At 51.8% G+C, this 19416-nt stretch overlaps 1 protein-coding gene across 7 annotated transcripts in view; it reads right to left on the reverse strand.

Annotated features, from left to right (window-relative positions):
- Positions 1 to 19416, reverse strand: part of MYLK (myosin light chain kinase) — a 279895-nt gene that overhangs the window by 69793 nt on the left and 190686 nt on the right. For 6 of the 7 annotated variants that reach the window (XM_040484717.1, XM_040484716.1, XM_040484718.1 and 3 more), the window contains 3 exons: positions 16653 to 16724; positions 14977 to 16214; positions 7745 to 7861 (listed from right to left, as the gene is read on the reverse strand). In XM_040484717.1, the coding sequence (XP_040340651.1) occupies positions 7745 to 7861; positions 14977 to 16214; positions 16653 to 16724 (1427 nt within the window). Of the gene's footprint in view, positions 1 to 7282; positions 7384 to 7744; positions 7862 to 14976; positions 16215 to 16652; positions 16725 to 19416 lie in introns of those variants that run through there. The other variant, XM_040484721.1, reaches the window with a different exon arrangement.

Raw genomic sequence — 19416 nt, forward strand, 5'->3', positions numbered from 1 at the left:
AGTCGGACGCTTAACCGACTGCGCCACCCAGGCGCCCCTGTTTTCCCCTTTTTTAAAGAAGAAGAAGAGACAGCCAAGAGTGTACAGAGCTCTGTGCTTCTTGGCTTGAATACTCTCTCTGCCCGTCTTTCTTCTGGTGAGTTCTGGGGACATCGCAGGAGAAAGGTGAAGAAGGATCGGGATTGCTTTGTTTTTTTGTTTTTTGTTTTTTTTTTAACTGGTGTGTAACTTGAGGCATAAGCAAGCCAAGGATGAGAGGCTGGTCTTCCTGGGTTCCTAAGGAAGGGACACAGGGACGGAGATTCCTTCTCTCCTCGTGGGGTCCCATGGGCCTTTGCTTCTAAGCGGCATTAGAGTAGAGACCGGGGAGGAGGGTACCAGTTTTGGCTTTGTCATTAGCAATCTTGGGATCATGAGCAAATCATGTTAACTGCCCTGGGTCTCTATTTCCACACCCGTGCAAAGGAAAGTACACTTATTCCTTCTACCATAGTGTTAAGATGCTCAAAGGAGAGAATGTATTCAGTAGTGCTCGGGAAAGGAGAAAAATGATCATGTACCTATTAATTCATTCCTCCTGCTCACCACATTTCCTCAGCTCCCTCCCAGTCTGCTTTAAAATTCTCCACTTTCAAAAGCCCTGCCTGACCAGCCCCCACCCGCATGTTTCCCGCCTCCGCATCTGTATTCAGCTTTTGGGTGCTGGCTTTTACACTGACGTGTGAGTGCACTACCCTGTCATGTGCTTTGAGCTTTGTTTTTAGAAGTTCTGTGTACTTTATCTTTCCATCTGACCATGAGGAAAGGGGCTCAAGTTTCCCTTTCAAACCAGGCACACCTCCAGACTTGGAGCCCCCCCAGGGGTGGGACTGAGCCCCCACTTCCCTCAGTCCTCCTGCCCCATGGGGGCTGTGCGTGCGCCAGTAGCCACCGGCCCTCTGTGAGGGCTGCAGCAAGGGGTGGGCTGGAAGGACCACGTGCTTAATCAGAACCAGCTCTGCGCTCACATGGATGCCCAGGGGATAAAAATAATAGTAATACAAGACTAAGAGCAGCTTGTATTTTCTATTTTAATCAGTTTGTGATGAAATTGAACTCCATTTCTAGATCTCGGCCCCAGGGCTGGAGTCCATTGCTGGCCGGGTTGTGCCCCCAAAGAAGGATGGGAAGATGGAAATATAGGGAGGTGGGGGGCCTCTACATAGGGAGGAAAATGTGTCCTTAAATGGACAATACCTCACCCCCATCCACTCCTGGGCTAGCTCTGGACCTGACCCTTCAGGGCGGCATTTTTGCTTCTGTCTTCCCCAGGAGGTTGGTTCCCTGAATTACAAGCCTAAGGCAGGGGGAGTGAGGTCTTGGGAGGCTTCTGGGGGTGGGAGGGGGTCCAGCGTCCAGGAGCTCCACCAGGGGGCAGAGGGGGTGGCCTCTTTCTCTGCCGGAGGGCAAGCAGCAAGCTGGCTCCATCAGAAGACCGGGTGCTCTAGTCAGGAAAAGAGCTCCTTGCTGGCTCTACTCTTTGGGGCCTATGAGTCCTTGGGCAAGTTCCCTGAACTTTTTTGAGCTGACGTTCACCAGGAAAACAGGAGTAACACCCCAACAGAGTAAATGAGATGTAAAGTAACAGTGGGCATTCACTGGGTTACTTAGCCCATGCCTGGCACGATGCTAAGTGCTTTGTCTACTTGTTTCATGTGGAACCGTATCGTTTGCCAATATTCAACCGTCTTTGGCCTACTGGGGAAGCAGTTTTATTCAGTTCAATTGAATGCAAGTTAGCTGCCTGTGGTGACATGATGGACAAATGTGAAAGTGGGAGCAGACTTGTGAATGTGGCAGGAAGAAGGGTGCATGGCTATCAGCTCAGGCACAGTCAGAGGTTCCTGATGGCCATGCTGGCAGTTAAGCGTGGTAGTTAGGAGCCAAGGCTTGTGTTTAAATTCCCACCCAGTTAGTTATTAGCTGCATGGACTTCAGCAGGCCCCTCGGTCTCTATATGCCTCAGTTTGGGCTTTTTTTACTATCGCTCCGCTAAACCCCCTTGTCACAGCCACAAAACCCCTTTGAATTGCTAAAGCTGATGGTCTCAGGCTCATCCTGTTCTCAGGGGCAGCACCTGACACACTGATGTCATCATTCCTTCCTTATTCAAATGGCTGTCATTTGGCTTCTGGGGCACGCCTCTCTCCTGGATTTCTTCCCGTCCCACTGTGGCCATTCCCTCTTGGTCTCCTTCCCAGACCTCTGTCCTGCCCTACTCCTCCTCCTCCCTACTCCATCCACATCCACCTTAGGGACCTCATTCAGTCCCAGAACATTCAGTGGCCTCTTATGTGGACAGCTCCCCTACCCTGCCTCCAACCCTGACCTCCTTACTCAACTCCAGGTTCATCTAAATGCCTGCCTATGTGATGGGCCCACCTGGACGTCTAACGGACATCTGACACTTCACAGGCACTTGATTGGCCCCTGCCCCTTACATGCCTATCTCAGAAGGTGGTGCCACCATTGATCCATGCTCCCCCATGAAAACTAAGTCACTTTGACTTCCCCTTCTCTCCATCTCTTCTTCTTCTTCTTCTTCTTTTTTTTAAATGTTTGTTTATTTTTGAGAGAGAGAGAAAGAGAGAGAGAGAGAGCATGAGTCGGGGAGGGAGGGGCAGAGAGAGAGGGAGACACAGAATCTGAAGCTGTTAGCACAGAGTCCGACACAGGACCTGAACCCACAACCCGTGAGATCATGACCTGAGCTGAAGTCAGACGCTTAACTAACTGAGCCACCCAGGCGCCCCTCTCTCTCTCCATTTCTAATGCATCAGCAAATCCTATCGGCTCTACTGTGAGAATAGATTATGAATCTCATCACTTCTTACCTCTTCTGTGGAGCCTAAGCTGACATCACCTTCTGCCTGGGCCATCACAGGAGGTCTCCCTGCTCTCCCTCTCATCCACACAGGGACTGGGTGACTCTGGTCACCAGGGTCACCTGAGTGACGCTTCACCATGTCTAGAGCTGGCCCACCACACTCAGACTGACAGATCTGGCTGCTGGTACTCCTCAACTCGTTTCCCACCACTCTGCCCTGGCTCACAGCTCAGCCACCCTGGCCTTCCTACTCCCGGGAATGCCTCAGGTATAGCTTCTGCTCGGGCTTTACTCTCACCAGTACCTCTTTCTTCTTACTTTGAGACTCCTTCACACTTCCTTCAGGCCTCTGTTCCAATGTCACTTCCTCATAGAGGCCTCACAGCCACCTTCTCTAACAGTAACATCTTCCCCACGCCCTACTTTGCTTGTGTCGTAGCACCTGGTATTGCCTGAGATTACACGTCTGTTCATCTATGTTACTGTTTCCCCCTCACAAGAATGTAAAGTTCCCGATAACAGGACCTTCTGTTTTGTTCACTGCTTTTAACCCAGCCCCAAGAGCAGTGCCTGGCACAGAGTGGGATGAATGACCACGGGATGCCCGCTGGAACATCACCTCTTACCCCACAAATGTACGACCCTCCATGGCCATGAAGCCCTTGATCTCACTGGTAGCTGTGGCCAGGGTGGCTGGGGGAGGGTGGCCTAAGCTGCCCTGTCTTGGGATTTGGGCCTACAAAGGGTTTTGTTTCCCTACCTCTCACCTGGAGTGAGAGGGAATGGGTCACTCAGGCCAGGTGAGCAGAGGACTCCCCAGTAGGAAGGGCGGTTACTAAGGCAGCCCTGGATCTCTCGGACAGTGGATAGTGCCATGCTATTCACTAGACAGAGACGCCATACCAAGTCATGGAAAGGGTAGGCTGTAGAACTGACACACCCAGGTGTGAGCCCTGTCAGGGTAAATCCTGTTCTAACTCCCTGCGCAGGGGGCTCCAAGGGCAAGAGCTTTGGGATCAGAGACATCCAGAGAGTCTGCATCTCCTGTGTACTGTCTGCATGACCTGGGGAGGATGCTGACCCTCGCTGAGCCTCGATTTTCCCACCGAGAGATACCCTGCCCAACTGTTGGATGAGCTAAAAATGCACAAGAGCCTCTGGCCAGAGCAAACCTCGAAGGTCAGCTTTGTCCCCCTGGAAGAGTTCAGGCTTCAGGTGCTTTCTGGGGTACAAGGTTGACACTGGTCCTTCTGCTGCACTTGGAAGGAACAGGGGTGTGACCAGATCAAGAAAGTGCACGAGAGCACCCTTTTTTCTTAGGGAAAAGACACACAGCATGATGATAATGGCCAGATGTGCTCAGTTATAAAAGCTACCTCCCTTTGTCTTTACTCTAAGTGGGAAAAAACAGGAATGTGGCTAATACAGAGTGGCCAATGAGCCAAAGTCATTTTCATGAGGTCCTGAAATATATCCTTATATTGGCCACAGATACATAGTCTTCATGGTGTTTGGCACAGGCTGTGTGACTGATAGCTGGTGACTGTCAGGGGGTAGGGCCAGCTCATGTCAGCATGAGCTATAGTGGAGAGGAACCTCACTGCCCCTTGGGAAGGAGGGACACAGTCCTATCGGGAGGTTAAGCAGGCAGCTGCAGATGGAGAGAGAAATCAGGAGACCCCACGCAATGAACGAACTTGCAAATTCAGTAACAGTCCCTTCTTAGGGCAAGTTTGATTAAAAACTATGGGTGCTCTCTTCAGAAAAATGCTCTGATTTAAGAGCACACAAAATTCTGCCTATAATTTCAAAGAGTCCATGGACCCCCTGGGATCTTTCAGTTAGGTACCACTGCCTTGGGGAGAGCCAGGAGCACCAGGGGATGGAAGGAGGACAGGAAAGCACCTGGGCTGAGGGGAGCACAGGAGGGGAAACGGTGAGGCAAGGGAAGAGGTGGCTCATGACTGAGAAATAAAACTCCATGTGGCAGGAAGGCCACCCACTCGCAGGACACTAATATATCTCCAAGTCTAGCAACAGGGAAAAGAGTGGGTGTGAAGGGGCTGCCCTTTTTCTCTTTGAAAAACAAAACCAATTAACTGAGAGTCAGTCCTGTTATCTCAGCTGGTCTCCCTCTGACCTCTTTGCTAGCTCTTCTCCTAAGACCCAGATCTCAGTCGGCAGCCCTGAGGCCAAACTAGAGATAACTAATGGTGATCAAGATTAGTGGACAGTGAGGATCCTGGGTGGCTCCTTCGGTTATGCCTCCTTCGGCTCAGGTCATGATCTCATAGCTTGTGAGTTCAAGCCCCACATCAGGTTCTGGGGCGCCTGACAACCCAGAGCCTGGAGCCTGCTTCGGATTCTGTGTCCCTCTCTCACTCTGCCCCTCCCTGCTCATTCTCTGTCTTTCTCTCTCTCTCTCTCCCAAGAATAAAACATTAAAAAAAAAAAAAAAAGATTAGCAGAGAGTACAAGGGAATCTAGTAGAAGGAAGCCAACTTATGGGTAAAAAAGTCCCATATGTTGCTGAATGAATTCCCCAAACCTTAAAAAAGAAAAAAAAAACAAAAAACAAAAAACAAAATGTATTCTATAGGGAAAAAGAAATTTTTATTTTGAAAACAAAGTTTGGTTTTCAAAATAAAACATTTGCTGTTTCTCAAAAAGGTGCTGACATTTCGTGGATAAGGAGAATAAATTGCTGTGCCGCCTTCAGCTAGCCCTGTAAATAGGACCCAAAGAATCCAGGGATCCCCAAAGCAGCTATTAGCAGGCGGGGCTTCCTTCTAGATTGGTTGGGTCTAGCATGGGTCTCAAGTGTGGGCTGTTTGGAGTCAAGTTCCCAGAAAAACTTTTTTTTTTTTTTTTTTTTTTTTTTTTTTTTGTAAACTGCAGCACCTGTAGGGAAAGCAGCAGGAAACGTGACCTGGGCAGGTGACAGCCCAGGTCACACACCACAGAGTACCTGGCGGCAGCAGCCCCTCTACCCAGAGCCTCAAAACATGGGTTTCAAGCCCGGCTCTGAACTGACCCATCAAATCCACTCCTTGGACTCAGATCCCTAGTGACAGATACATTCACAGAACTCCTCCAGGGAGACACACACACAATAGTCTTCCATTTCAGCTTTACTGCCGGCTATTGACAATTTAAGCTGTTTTGCCATTGTGTGTATGTTTTTTAACTTTTCAGCGCTCTTTTTTCTTTTATTATTTTTTTTAAAGTTTAAAAAAATTTTTTTTTAAATGTTTATTTACTTTTGAGAGAAAGAGAGAGAGAGACAGAGACATGAGCAGAGAGAGAGGGAGACACAGAACCTGAAGCAGGCTCCAGGCTCTGAGCCGTCAGCACAGAGCCTGAAGTGGGGCTCGAACCCACAACTGTGAGATCATGACCTGAGCTAAAGTCAGACACCTAACTGACTGAGCCACCTCAATGCTCTTTTTTCTTAAAAAAAAAAGAAAAAAGAAAAGACTTTCTTTTCTTCCATTCCTAATATATCACGGATCTCAGTGTTTATGATCAGGAAATCAGATTATCAAGCCGAGAATGGGGACAAAGGTTCTACATCTTGTGGAATGGCAGGGAAACAGGTCAGGACTTTATACCCCAAGTGATCATATTCAGGAGTCAGAAGAGCAACAAAGTTGGTCTTTGAGTTGCCTTATTTGGACACCAGTTTTTCACGTGTCACTAAGAGTTACTAACCAGGCATTTCAAGAGCAAGAAATTATTTCCCCCACACAACCTTTTCAGACAGTTCCAGGCAAGTATCAAAAAAGAAGAAAGCACTCTGGATTGTGAATCCCACTACAGCATTCTGGCTCTAGCTTGGCCCTCAACAGACCAGGAAACCTCATGTAGGGCATGTTCCTTCTCAATGGCCTTGGTTTTCTACTCTTCAAAATGAGGGTGGTTGCCTAGATCATCCCAAGGTCTGTTCTACTTCTAAGGCTCTAATTCTAAACTTCACAAAGAAGAGAGAGAGAAGAGTCACAAACACACAGCCTGCTTTAGGATAAATCTCAACCCCTCACAGCTTGGCCTCCCCCTTTCCTCACTCAGAAACTCCACTCAGAGGGCGCGGAGTGGCTCAGGAGGTTAAGCGTCCGACTTTGGCTCAGGTCATGATCTCTCGGTTCATGGGTTCCAGCCCCATGCTGACGGCCTGGAACCTGGTGCCTGTTTCGGATTCTGTGTGTCCCTCTCTCTCTGCCCCTCCCCGCTTGCGCCCTCTCTCTTTCTCTCTCTTTTTCAAAAATAAATAAACATTAAAAAAAAATGAAACTCCACTCAGACCAGGCAGCCCTCTGCCCCCACGTTTCTTCCTCTCCCTCTGCTGTATTACAATTACTTTCTCTTCTTGCAGAGGTGGGCTTCTCCCCTCTACCCAAAGATGCAGCCCCAACTCACCTCCTCAGGGAAGTATCCCCACATGGACCCCGCTCTACTCCGTCCTCACCTCACCAAGGGTCTGACCTGCCAGCACTGACACTTGTCTGCTGCAGCTTGTAAAATACTATGTAGTCATTTTCCTGTGGGTGTGTCTTTTCTCCTCCAGCCCAGCGCCTGGTTTCCCCGCTCAGCAAGCTTCTGCATCTGGGGGTCAGGACTGGGGACAGGGCGGGGACAAGAAGGTGCGCGGCCCCTCCTCTCAGCCAGGGGCAGGGCTGCAAGGTCACATAGGGCCATCAAGTAGAGCTGCCATTTTCCTTTCTGGCTCATTTTGTGCAAAAGATGGCTTGACACCCACAACACAAATGCCTCGGGTAGGGATGGCAGTCTTGGATGCAGTTCTGTTTAGGTATGGTTGGCCAGGGAAGGGCTGAGAAGTGGGACTACTTTGTGTGGCAGTGATGGGTGGGCACGACCTACCATCCACGGTGACTTGGCAGGAGCACTCAGCCTGGCCGGCGCCATTCTTGGCTATGCACTTGTATACGCCTCTGTCCTCGGGCAATGCCTTCTCGATGGAGACAGAGCACAGTGACCCTAGGAAGGAAGAGGAAGAATCACTGAGTGGACCCAATATAAGCCCAATACCTGCCCTGGGACCTGGGGCATGGCAGGCGAATGTTATTCACATGGATAGCCACTGGGAGCCCAGAAGTCAGACGTCCTGTGGGAACCAACCCTCTCTCCCTACCAAGGGTCAGGGTAGTTTTTTCTGATAAGCCAGGTCCAAAATAACTGATCCCTAAGTATATTTCCTCCTGGTACCCTCTTCCCAAATTCCAGCAAGCTCTCTTATAGGGACATAATGGAAAGGCACAGAAGAAGACAGCAAAATACTATCAGCTTTTGGAGAGCATCCAATACAATAGAAGGAGCAGAGGGACCCTGGACCTGCACCCTGGCATGTCACCAAGAGAGATAAGTAGTAGCCAGGCACAGGTTTATAGACCCATGTTAGGAACAGTGGCAGGTGAGGAGGCTCCGCCCAGCATATAGCAATTATTTATTCTGGGAATCTTAGAAAAGGGAGTCCTGAACAAAGAGGTGGGTGAGAGAGGCAGGGGTCCCTGTTGAGCAGGAACACTGACCTGTGGGAAGGTCTGCTGGGAGAAGGAGGGAACTATAGCCTGGGACCCTGGAGCTAGCTTCTCAGGAATAGTATCTGAGCTGAGAAGCACGGCCAATGAGGGGCACTGGGCTGGGAGAGGGGCACTTTGGGGCATCTCCCTTCAGTGCAAGGTCTTTTGGTGACCTCAGAGAGGGGTAGAGTCTCTCCACCCCAGCAACCTCTTCTGGCCTGGTTAGGGAAAGGAGAAGCCAGGCTGGGCACACACAGGAATCAGGGGTCTGGTCCCTGCCCACCCTAGCTCTCTCACCCCAGAGCGGGCTACTTCCCTGGAGTTCCCCCCCTTGGGGGATTTCCCTCAGGATGTGGGGAGAGGCCAGCTGAGGGCTGGGACTGCTGGGCCAGGCAGGAGGGCAGTGGCACTGGAGTTCCTGCCTTCAGACACACAAACAAGTCAACAGCATGGCGTCCTGCCCAAAGCTGCCCTGTTGTCAGGGCGGCAGTCATTACAAAAAAGAGGAGGACAGAGCCAGGGCCACGTGCATCCTGCTGCCTGGAGCCACTGGCTCCAGCTACTCCACTCCCCCTGCCAATTGCTCAATATAAGCCACCGGCCCTGTGTGGACAGAACTGTGTGCATCCCGGGCGTATGTGCGGGGCAACATGGCCAGAAGGGAGGTCAACAGGCACTGCTCCCAAAGGGTCTTTGATCTCAAAAAGTACCCTCATCCCCATTAGGCAGAGGCACAGACTTGAGAGCAATGGATACAAGGGTATTCAGAGAACCTCACTAAGGCTAGAAAGGAAGGCAGAGGCATTTAACAGTTCTCTTTGCTTCTTGGCACCTGGCTTATGTCTGAACAAGGAAACCTTAGTCCTCCGGACCACTTCCCTCCTATTCATATAGACCTTACCTCTCAGGAAAGGCCTCCCTACATTCTCCCACAGGGGAGGGCAAGGGATCAGGATCTCTTCTCACTGTAGTTAGGAGACAGAATTTGCAGAAACTGCAACAGAAAGGGCTCAGGTTGGACTCACTCTCATGAGAGTGAGACCGTGAGGCACAGGAATCTGGGATTGAGGGTGACTGTCCTCTCCAGAGAGGACCTTCCACTCATCCGAGAGGGCAGGGGGCTGCTAAGATGACCTCTGGCATCCTGATTTGAGGCTTAGAGGAAACACACCCCCTTTTGTCACTTCCCTTCAGTCTGAGGCTAAGGCTCTGGGAGCAGACACCCCACTCCCAGTACATATCCTGCTTGGATCCCTGACTGTGCTTCAGCTTCAGTCCCCTCACTGCTTTCAGCCTTAAGCCCAAATGGCACAAAGTGCAAAGACATTGGTGAGACCACCAGGAGAAGCTGGGGTGGTTAGACCACAGCCCTCACCCCCTCACCAGGGCAAGTAGCAGAACAGGCAGCTCATCAAGCCTCCCAAAGCCTGGACCCCTGGCCATGTGCTTGTGCTTGCATGGGCTGGGGGAGGGCCCCCAGGCAGGCCTGGAGGCCGGCTAGCCCAGATTGAAGAATCTGGTATTTCCTGTGGGACAGCTTATTCCTGACCTCCAGAAGAAAAACCGTTTCCCAGAGTTTTTTTTTCCGAGAAGCCTCAGCCTGGTGGGGAATTTTGAGGGAGGTGAGGGGGATGGTAGCAGTTACCACAGAACCAAGGATCCAATAAATGGCTCAGCTAGAACTGTCCCTGGGAGAGCCCCTCATGGCCATGGAGTCTGAGGTCTCCCATCTTGCTCCAAGTGTGTGGCGAGAGGGGAGGCCGGGGTGGGGGGTGGGGGGTGTGTGTGCAGGGTGAGAGGGGGTGGCCCAAAGCCCTAGAGGCTGTGCTCTGAGGATACCCTCAGTGGGCAGTGCCTCCCCACCCTGGTCCCCTAGAACGCCTGGACAGTGCAACTTAGCTCCAGATCACCTCCTTGAGGACAGTGCCTTCCCTATCACCCATAAGCATCCCCAGCCACAGACAGACCTCTTCTGTGCCCCGAGTTTCTCTTTATCAGAGCATGTCTTCCAAGGCCACTGCTGAAACACATGTCTGTCTCCCACACTAATTCTTGGAGGGCAGTGACTGTGTCTATTACGAATCTTTTTCCTGAGACTGGAATGCAGTCACAATAAAAAAGAAAAAAAAAATTGCCATCTGAGATGACCAAGGCACATTTCTGTAGCAGGTGATCTGGGAGGATCTATGCAAGAGAAAGTCATGAACATTTAGTCAAATATAACCTACCATTGAAAAAGATAAGATAGTTTCTGAAAGGAAAAAATTCCTACATCAGAGTTCTTCAAATGGATTATGCATATAACAATGTTGCCTTGCATATTGCATTTATGCACTAGGATGCATAAATCCTAGTGTTTTGTACGATGAATTCACATAGGTTTTTAAAAAAGCCTTTGCAAGATCTCACATTAAAGGTGATTAAAAACGAATCATCAGTTGACAACGGCAACAAAAATAAATTCTCGTATTAGCCTAGGAGACATGTTTGCCAGGGAAAGAAGCCTGGCCTGGGGACAGGAAACAGGGCATAAAGATGAAAACACTTCTCAGGAGCAGTGTAGAGCTCCCCTTGGCTCACTGGCCATCCCTCCCAGTCCTCAGCCAAGGCCAAAGCCTGAGGAGCATGGCTGCAGGCCTGAAAGGGCCTGGTGTCATCCCTCCACAGGCCTGGAGGCCAGGCCCAGCCACCATAAGTGGCCACCATCTGCCTGACAGCTCTGGGGGATGCAGGGAGGGGAAGGGTGCCTCTACATGTCCCTTCAAGAATTAGCAGTCAATGCCAGCCGACTCGTTACACACCTCTTCTCTCCTTGGTGCTAAATGGGGGGAACAAAACCCTGTTTTTAGGGGGCCTGGAGGCTATAAGCCCTATCCAAGCCACAGGGGTTCAGAGAAGCCCCCTGAAACCTGTAAACACAGCAGTAGGGTGTAGATGTATGTGCGGACCGTACTCCACGAGGAGTCTCTCGTGGCCAAAGGCTGGTGACAATGGTCTGGCAAGACCTAGAGGAAGCAAATTTTGATCTTAGATGACAACAGCACAGGATTCAGAGCAGTGAAGGAAGAAGGATTCCAAGCCAGTGAGGTGGGGGGGGGGGGGCAGAGAGGATGCAGAGTGGGGTGCAAAGGACAGGGAGACCCCCTTAGCCACTCCCTCCACCTTCACCCCCAGACCACCTCAAACCACCAGCTTCCTTATTTCCATCAATGTCAGTAGAAATGTGACCCCAGTCACCCAGACACTGGCACACAGTGGTCTTCCACTCCTTCCTCTTCTTTATCTGCCCCCTGCTCCCAAGCCAGGCAACAGGATCTATTAACTCTGTCCTTGCTTCTTGAACTGGTTGTTTCCTGTCTGTGCCATGGCTGCCTTATTATATTAGCCCAAGCCTTGCCACCTTTCTCCCTGACCTCTTCAGTAGGCTCCTTACTTGTCTTTGGGTAGGGAGTCAATCAAAACCCCTAAACCCTTACCCTAGCTTTGTGTGCACTGCTCCTCATTCCACATTCTTACATGGCTCCCTACTGCCTTGAGGATTGAGCTCTTTAGCATGACATAGGATGGCATGGTACATGCCTTCCTCTCCAGCCGAGCCCATGCTGTGAGCAGACCTGCCTTTGCTGCTGCCAGAGCCCCTGCCTGAGAAGCCCATACCTCCCCTCCTTTGCCTGCCACGGGTCCTGGCCCAGCTCATTCAGCACCAGCCTTTCCTGTGGCCCCAGCACTCAGCTCCTTCTTCTATACCTACTAGCTCAACTTCAGCACTTGGCTGGAATAGTTTTATCACTGTGAGTGTGTGCCCCCTCTTTCCAGATCTGTGGAGAACAGATCCACTCACACCTCCCAGAGTGCCCTGCTCCCTGCAGTGGGGCCTGCCGAAGTGGTCACTGATAAGGCTTGAAGACAGGCTTTCTTCCTGGGGTCTGTGTCTAACCCAGGCTCTTGAAGACGTAGAGGGAGAAGCTCTAGAGAAGGGACGGACCGAAAAACGGGATGGTATTTTTAAGACCAGGCACTCTCCCTACCGTGGCAAGGCAGACAGGCCCATGTCAAGGTCTGCTTCCTCCACTGCAGGGAAAATGCCAGAAACCTGGCAAGCCTAGAGGGCACCGCCAGTCTTGTAGCCTCTTGACAACTACTGACAGTGTCGAGGAGTAAATAGCCATTAGTATTTTCTCCTGACGGACAACGCTCTGGGTGAGTGCATCATGCAAGTTTTCTCAGCTGTACCAGTGTGCTGACTCCTAACAAGAGTTAACTATGAGGTAAGACGGCATGGAGGTCTAGGCGCCTGAACTCAGCTGCCTACCTTCAAATCCCAGCTCTGGCACTAACCTGTTGCGCAATCTCGGGCAGGACACCTCACTTCTGGAAACGGGCAGGATTAAAAGAGTGAAAAGCGTAAGATGCCTAGAGCAGTGTCTGGCACATGGTGTTTGTTCAGTGTGTGCAAGCTATTCTTAAGTTTTCAAAGGAGAATTACAAATATTTAGAATATTTTTAAAAGTTGGACTTGGGGCTGTCTCTACAACCCCTTCCTATCCACCTCCCTTAGACCTTCTCTATCCACTCCTTGTGCTGGCCTTCTTTTAATCATTTCTTCTTCCTCTGATTTGGACCTAAACTGTCCCTTTGAGGTGGTTTCTATGGGAGGTGATACCGGAGTAGCTGGGTCTCTACACCCTTTAATGCTCAGTGACAGGCAATACCACATGCTCAAGACCCTCTGGACACGAGCAGCCAGGGTCTAATGGCTCAGGCATGTTTCTGAGACCAGAGCTGAGGTCTGCTTACACTGCTCAGTCGAGAAGGCTGTATATAAGCTACTATTAGGGACCCTGCAGGTTCCACACAGGTCTCCTTTGGGCACTGCCCTCAGCTATCTGAACACTGGCTTCCCTGAGGCTGGTGTGGCCATGGGCCTCATGTTGTGCAGGCCTGTGTGACCGCACATGTCCCAAGGGCGGATGGCTACCCACCTTCCATCCTTCCTGGAGAGATCACCACAGGGTAGCCTGGGAAATGTTCCCAGTCAGGGTTTCAGATCAGTTCTACCAAAGGCTTTCCAACTGGGAGGGGCCCACAGGGGTGACAGGGACAGCTGTGACATCCACTCCCCTGGACATCGTACCTCACTGTGGTGATTCCCCCATGCCCACCTGTGTGTGGACCACAGGCAGGCTGGACTAGCAGAGGCAAGGTGGGGGTGTGTGTGTGTGGATGAGATGCCTTCCCGAGGACCCTGCCAATCTGGAGATAACCACATAAAAACATTCTCCTATCAACACAGCAGCAGAAAATAAAACACTTTCTCTCTCCTGGTCAACTTCCCCTTTACTCTTTTAGCACTTAGATTCAAAACGCTCAGCTGCTCCAGATTTGCTGACTGAGTTACAGGATAAAGAGAGAAATTTTACTGTGGGCTGAGAGGGATAGTGCTTTCTCCAAATGCTCCTCCATTCGCCTTTCATGAGGAAGGAAGAAGCCTGATGAAGGGGGCAGTGGGGGAGGGGAGAGGGGTGTGCAGTCAGAGGACAGAAAGGGGAGCAGCGCAGTTGGGGTTGTTTGTGACATCTCAGTGGATCAGGACTCATAGGACCTGTCCACCTGGGCCTCTGCTTGGCTGCCGCCCTCTACCTCTTAAGGGTAAAATGCTATTTCCTGGGGAGCATTGTGCCCTGTTCTGTCCCGAGCCACCAGCATCAGCCTCAAGCTCGGGCCGGGCTCTGTTCCAGCACTGGCCACCAGAGTGGGGTGTGGGAAGTCTGCTGGACTTGGAGCTCCCCTACAGCCTTGAGATGCTTGGCTGAAACATTTCAAACCAAATTGAGGGTCCAGGGAAAATGTCCCTCTCACCCCCATCTCTTCTCTAGGTATAAACTGACCCATCTCAGAATTCCAGACCCTGAAAGGCCCCAGATGTCAGGATTTAGTGCCCCCCCCCTCCCCATAACCCAAGAATGTGAAATACCAGCAAACAAAAGTCTCATCCAAATTAGGAAGCGAGTGGCTCTGTCCGCCCAGGAGTGTGTGCCGTAGGGGCTGTTTGGGGTTTTTGGCTTCTCCGACAGAGCCCTTCAAACCCACAATGTTATCAAGTCTTAAGTTGTTGTTGACCCCAAACCATAGTCCTGTGCCACCCTGTCAGTGCACACCCTTCTCCTAATCCAAACTGCTCTCAGCTCAGAGCCGCTGGTGGGTTCCAGCCCCAGGGTCCCGTCACGTCCACGCACACAGCCCTCTCCACACCAGAGCTGTGGGGCACGAGCTCAGGCCCAGGGCAGCTCTGAAGAGCCACGGCTGGGGCTGCCCTGAGGCAGCTCTGCCAGACAGACGCCAGAACTTGGGCACGTGCCACAGGACCAGCCACCCACCTCTCACCGCCCAGAGACGGAGTGTGTGCCCGAGGGCCCTGAGTAGGGCGCCTGTCTTGTCAGCGAGGGGGCACAGAGGCTGGGCATTCCAGCCCAGGCTCTGGGCTGCAAATGGCAGTCAACAGGCCCAAGGCTCCATGAGCCTGCAGTGGCCCTGGTACAGAGCCCCCTTCTTCCCAGCCCTCGCCCTTGTTACCTTCTTGGGAGAGGACGATAAACTTGGTGGTCTTGAGTGTCTTTCCATTCAGCGTCCAGGTGATGGTGGCGGGGGGGTCAGAGGACACCTGACACTGGAGTAGCAGCTTCTGGCCCTCCATCACGTGGACATCTTGTAGCTTCTCCTTGAAGGTTGGGGCTGTCCCATGGCTCTCTGATATGCTTTGATTATCTGTGGCTCCTGCATGCCCCCTCTTGCAGTTCACATCATTCTTAACCTCCTTCTTGAGTTCTTCCTTCCCAGCTGTTTTTCCGGTCTCAGCAGGCTTGGCGTTGCCCACGGATTTCGGGGTCTCAGCCGGCTTGGCGTTGCCCACGGATTTCGGGGTCTCAGCCGGCTTGGCATTGCCCATGGATTTCAGGGTCTCAGCAGGCTTGGTGGCACTAATGGATTTCGGAGTCTCAGCAGGCTTGGCGTTACCCACGGATTTCGGGGTCTCAGCAGGCTTGGCGTTGCCCATGGATTTTGGGGTCTCAGCAGGCTTGGCATTACTCAAGGGTTTCAGCGTCTCAGCAAGCTTGGCGTTATCCACGGGTTTGGGGGACTCGGCAGGCTTGACGTTGCCCAGAGGTTTTAGGGTCTCGGCAGGCTTGGCATTGCCTGAGGGTTTCAGGGACCCTAAAGCCTGGGCATTGCCCACAGCCTTTGGACTTTCTGTTGCCTTGGCATTCAAGGCCTCGGCATTGTTGCTACCATTCTCTGCTGGTAATTTTTTCTTGCTGCCTAACACCGAGCGGAAATCTGGGGTGGCGGGTTTCGGAAGCGGTGCCTTCTCAGGGACCGGGGTCTTAGGAGTCCCCTTCTTGGCCAGAACCGAGCGGAAGTCTACCTGCTGAGGGCTATGCACCTTCCTCTCTTCCTCTGACACAGTCTTTGGCTTCACTTGCCGTTGCAGGTTGGCGCGGAAATCCATCTGCTCGGCTGGGATCTCCTTTAGGTGCTCTTCTGACACGCTCTTGGTGCTCACCTTCTTCCCTAGGAGGTCACGGAAGTCCAGCTGTTCCACCTCCTGCTGGCGGATGGCCTCCTCCGTGTGCTGCCGGGTCTCCACGCGTCTCTTCAGCACTCCCCGCACGTCCTCACTGTCTTCCTCCTCCGGCCAACCCTGCCCTCTTGCTGGCCAGCCGGGCCTCAGGGTCCCATAGCGGTCACCGCCACCACCATCAGCACTGGCTCCCCGGCCACAGAGGCCCTCACAGCTGGCAGGCTCCCTCCCCCTGCAACCAGTGAAGGGAAAAAAGGAAAGTAGCAAGAGGAAAAGGGGCCGGGTAAGAACAAAACGTCAGGGGAGAGCAAATCCCTGAGGGAGGGAGGGTAAAGGGGAGGGAGAAGGGGAGGTTGGGGCTGGCCAGGCTGTGTTTATAGAAGGGAACATTGGTGAGAGGCTCTTGCTTGCTTACTTGGTTTGTTACATCGGTAATGACTTCAGTAGCCTTATAAGGGTGTGTGCAAAAAAAAAAAATAATAATTCCCCCCCCCCCCCCTCCCCTGCTTTCCCTCCCTCATTCCCCTTCCAATCTCTCCCTCTTGGCTCAGCAGCCTCAGCTGGAGGATACGAATAATCTGGGGCCGCTGGGCTGGGCCTGCAGGGGCCAGGAGAAAGGTGGGTGGGTGGTGGCATGGGGCCTGGCCAGGCACCTCCGGGGGGCACTCACCGCAGGGGGGCTCTGGTAGGGCTGCTCTGTAGCATCAGTGACACCTGGCAACTGCATTCGCCAACCCGGTTCCTGAAGAATTCGAGAGATCAATACAGATCAAGAGGCTCTCTGAGCCAAAGGCCTGCTCAGCCGAGGGCTGTGAGGAGGACAGGGTAAGCAGGAACTTGGCCAAAGGCTGGCTGGCTTGCTCCAGGGAACAGGGAGTCAAGGGCTTAGCTGTGACCCCACATGACCACACAAACCTAGATTTAGGGCAGGGACCTTCTCCTCTTTGGTCACCCTTTCCCCCCCCAGCTCTTGTATAAAAAGGAAAAAAAAATCTGAACAACAGCTTAGACAGATATCCAGAAGTAGGAATACTTTTCTGTAAGTATATTACAAAAATAATACAATCACTCAATAAATAAAAGAAAACTAAAGTCTAAACCTGCTAGGGTGTGATGGAGCTGCTTGATCTAGACTGTGCGGCCCTGGGCAGTGACCCTGAGTCTGACTTCACACTCCCTCAATACAGAGATGGTTATGTCCTCTCTGCAGTGTCCTTCCTCCCCGCCCTCCAGCTGCTACTTCCCCTCTCCTGCTTGCAAAATGAAAACACCTTCCAATCCCCACGCATCAGCCAATGCCCTCAGATCAGAACTTTCTGAATTAAAAACCGAACAGGTGTCTTCCTGTGTGGATGGTCCTTTCTCTCCTTCCTTCTGGTAGGGAGAGCTCTGGATTCCTCAACCCACAATGAAAACTTTAGTGGGGTGCCTGGGTGGCTCAGTTGGTTAAGTTTCTGCTGTTGGCTCAGGTCACGATCTCACAGTTCGTGTGAGTTCGAGCCCTTCCTCAGGCTCTATGCTGACAGCTCAGAGCCTGGACCCTGCTTTAGATTCTGTGTCTCCCTCTCTCTCTCTGTCCCTCCCCTGCTCACGTTCTGTCTCTCTCAAAAATAAATAAACACAAAAAAATTTTTTTTGAGGGGTGCCTGGGTGGCTCAGTCAGTTGAGTGACCAACTTCAGCTCAGGTCATGATCTCACGGTTTGTGAGTTCGAGCCCCGCGTCGGGCTCTGTGCTGACAGCTCAGAGCCTGGAGCCTGCTTCAGATGCTATGTCTCCCTCTCTCTCTGCCCCTCCCCACTCATGCTCTGTCTCCCTCAGTCTCAGAAATAAATAACATAAAAAAAATTTTTTTTAATGTTTTTTGAACTTTAGCATCCCTTTAAGTTGAGGCTCCTCTGCTCAGGGAGGGGCTGTACCATGCTTGGGTGCTGCAGGGACTTGGAGCCCATCAGCTCTCCAACCCCACAAGGCTGCCATCTGCTGGCGGTTCTGAGCTCTGACCAGCCAACGTTGCTCAGGCGGGGTGGGGGCAAGGGGTGAGGGTGGGGGTGGGCAGGACTGAGGGCCAAGGGTGACTCTTCAAGGTGATAACCTCGCATTTTATATAGTGACCTCCAGCTTTCATTCACAACCATTATCTTCTTGTGCCTATAGCATCCCAGTGAGGTATGGAACACTAGTATGCCTATTTGAAAGGTAAGGAAAGGAGGCTCAGGAGTTTATATGAGGCAGTGCTGGGACTCCCATGGTCTCCCACTCATGTCCCCTGCATGGCCATCTTATTAGCACTTCATGGTCCGACGTGTGCCTCAGATCCCACCACAGATGAGTGCCAAGTTCTGTGACAGGTTCCTTACATAATCTATCTCACCGATTAGGTTTTTATTTTATTTTATTTATTTATTTTATTTTATTTTTATTTTAAAAAATAACAATAAGGCTTAGAAAGATTAAATAATTTGCCTAAAAATAGCAGAAAAAGGGATGGACACCTGTGTCTACCTGAATCCAGGATCTGTAACCTTCCCACTCTGCCCCAGTGCTTGTCAGTACAAGTCTACTCATGTCTCTGTGTGTATGTACATATCGACCACACGCAGGGATACACACATACATGGGATCTTACCTGGTGGACACCTGCACCTGTAGGTCTGTGTCCGGGAACAGGTGTACAAACACAGTCATCCCCACGTGCACAGACATCTGAGCATGCGTTCATTCAGCTCTGCTGATGTATGTGGGTATCTACCTCGCTTTGCCTGGCCTCCCTCCCAGTGGAGGGCCAGGTCCTGATCAGACTCGGGAGGCCCGTGGCGTGGCAGATGATATGCAGGGGAAATGGGGGGTGCTGCTCACTCCCAGGCACGAAGACCCATTTGAAACAAGGATCGGTTGATCTGTGCTGTCCTCCAACTCTCCTCTCATCTATTGGGGTCCCCTCCTGGTCACCTTCCTCGATGCTCAGGCTCTCAGGGGGCCCAGATTCAAGGTTCTGGGGGCCTCCTGTCCAAACAGTTTGAAGGCTCAAGGGTGTTCCTTTGCTCAACAAATAGCAATCAGGTGCCTCCTTAGTACCTGGCCCTGTGAAGGCTAAGAGGCCCTCAGAACATCCTGAGCACTCAGCACAGAAGGGCTCATGGGGCTTTGGATCAACCTGTAGCATAAACATGAGAGGTCATTTGTGGGTGAGGCCCAGCCCCCTGGCACCCCACTTCGGCCAGGCTGCTGGTCAGTATTAGGCCATTCTTTCCCCCACTTTTCTTTCAAGCGCAGGGTGTGGGGCCCAACGTTGGTGAGGAGCAGCAGGACAGGATGGCCAAGGACGGTGTTTTCCCAGTAGCACTTTCCAACATTGCCTCAGCTGAGTTTCTTCTTGCCACAACACAGCCCGGATGCAAAAATCAGGAGTAGACCCTGACCAGATGGCTATGC

This window comes from Herpailurus yagouaroundi, unplaced genomic scaffold (genome assembly GCF_014898765.1).
Source record: "Herpailurus yagouaroundi ecotype Mexico unplaced genomic scaffold, PumYag 162, whole genome shotgun sequence".
In the NCBI taxonomy this organism is placed as follows: domain Eukaryota; kingdom Metazoa; phylum Chordata; class Mammalia; order Carnivora; family Felidae; genus Herpailurus; species Herpailurus yagouaroundi.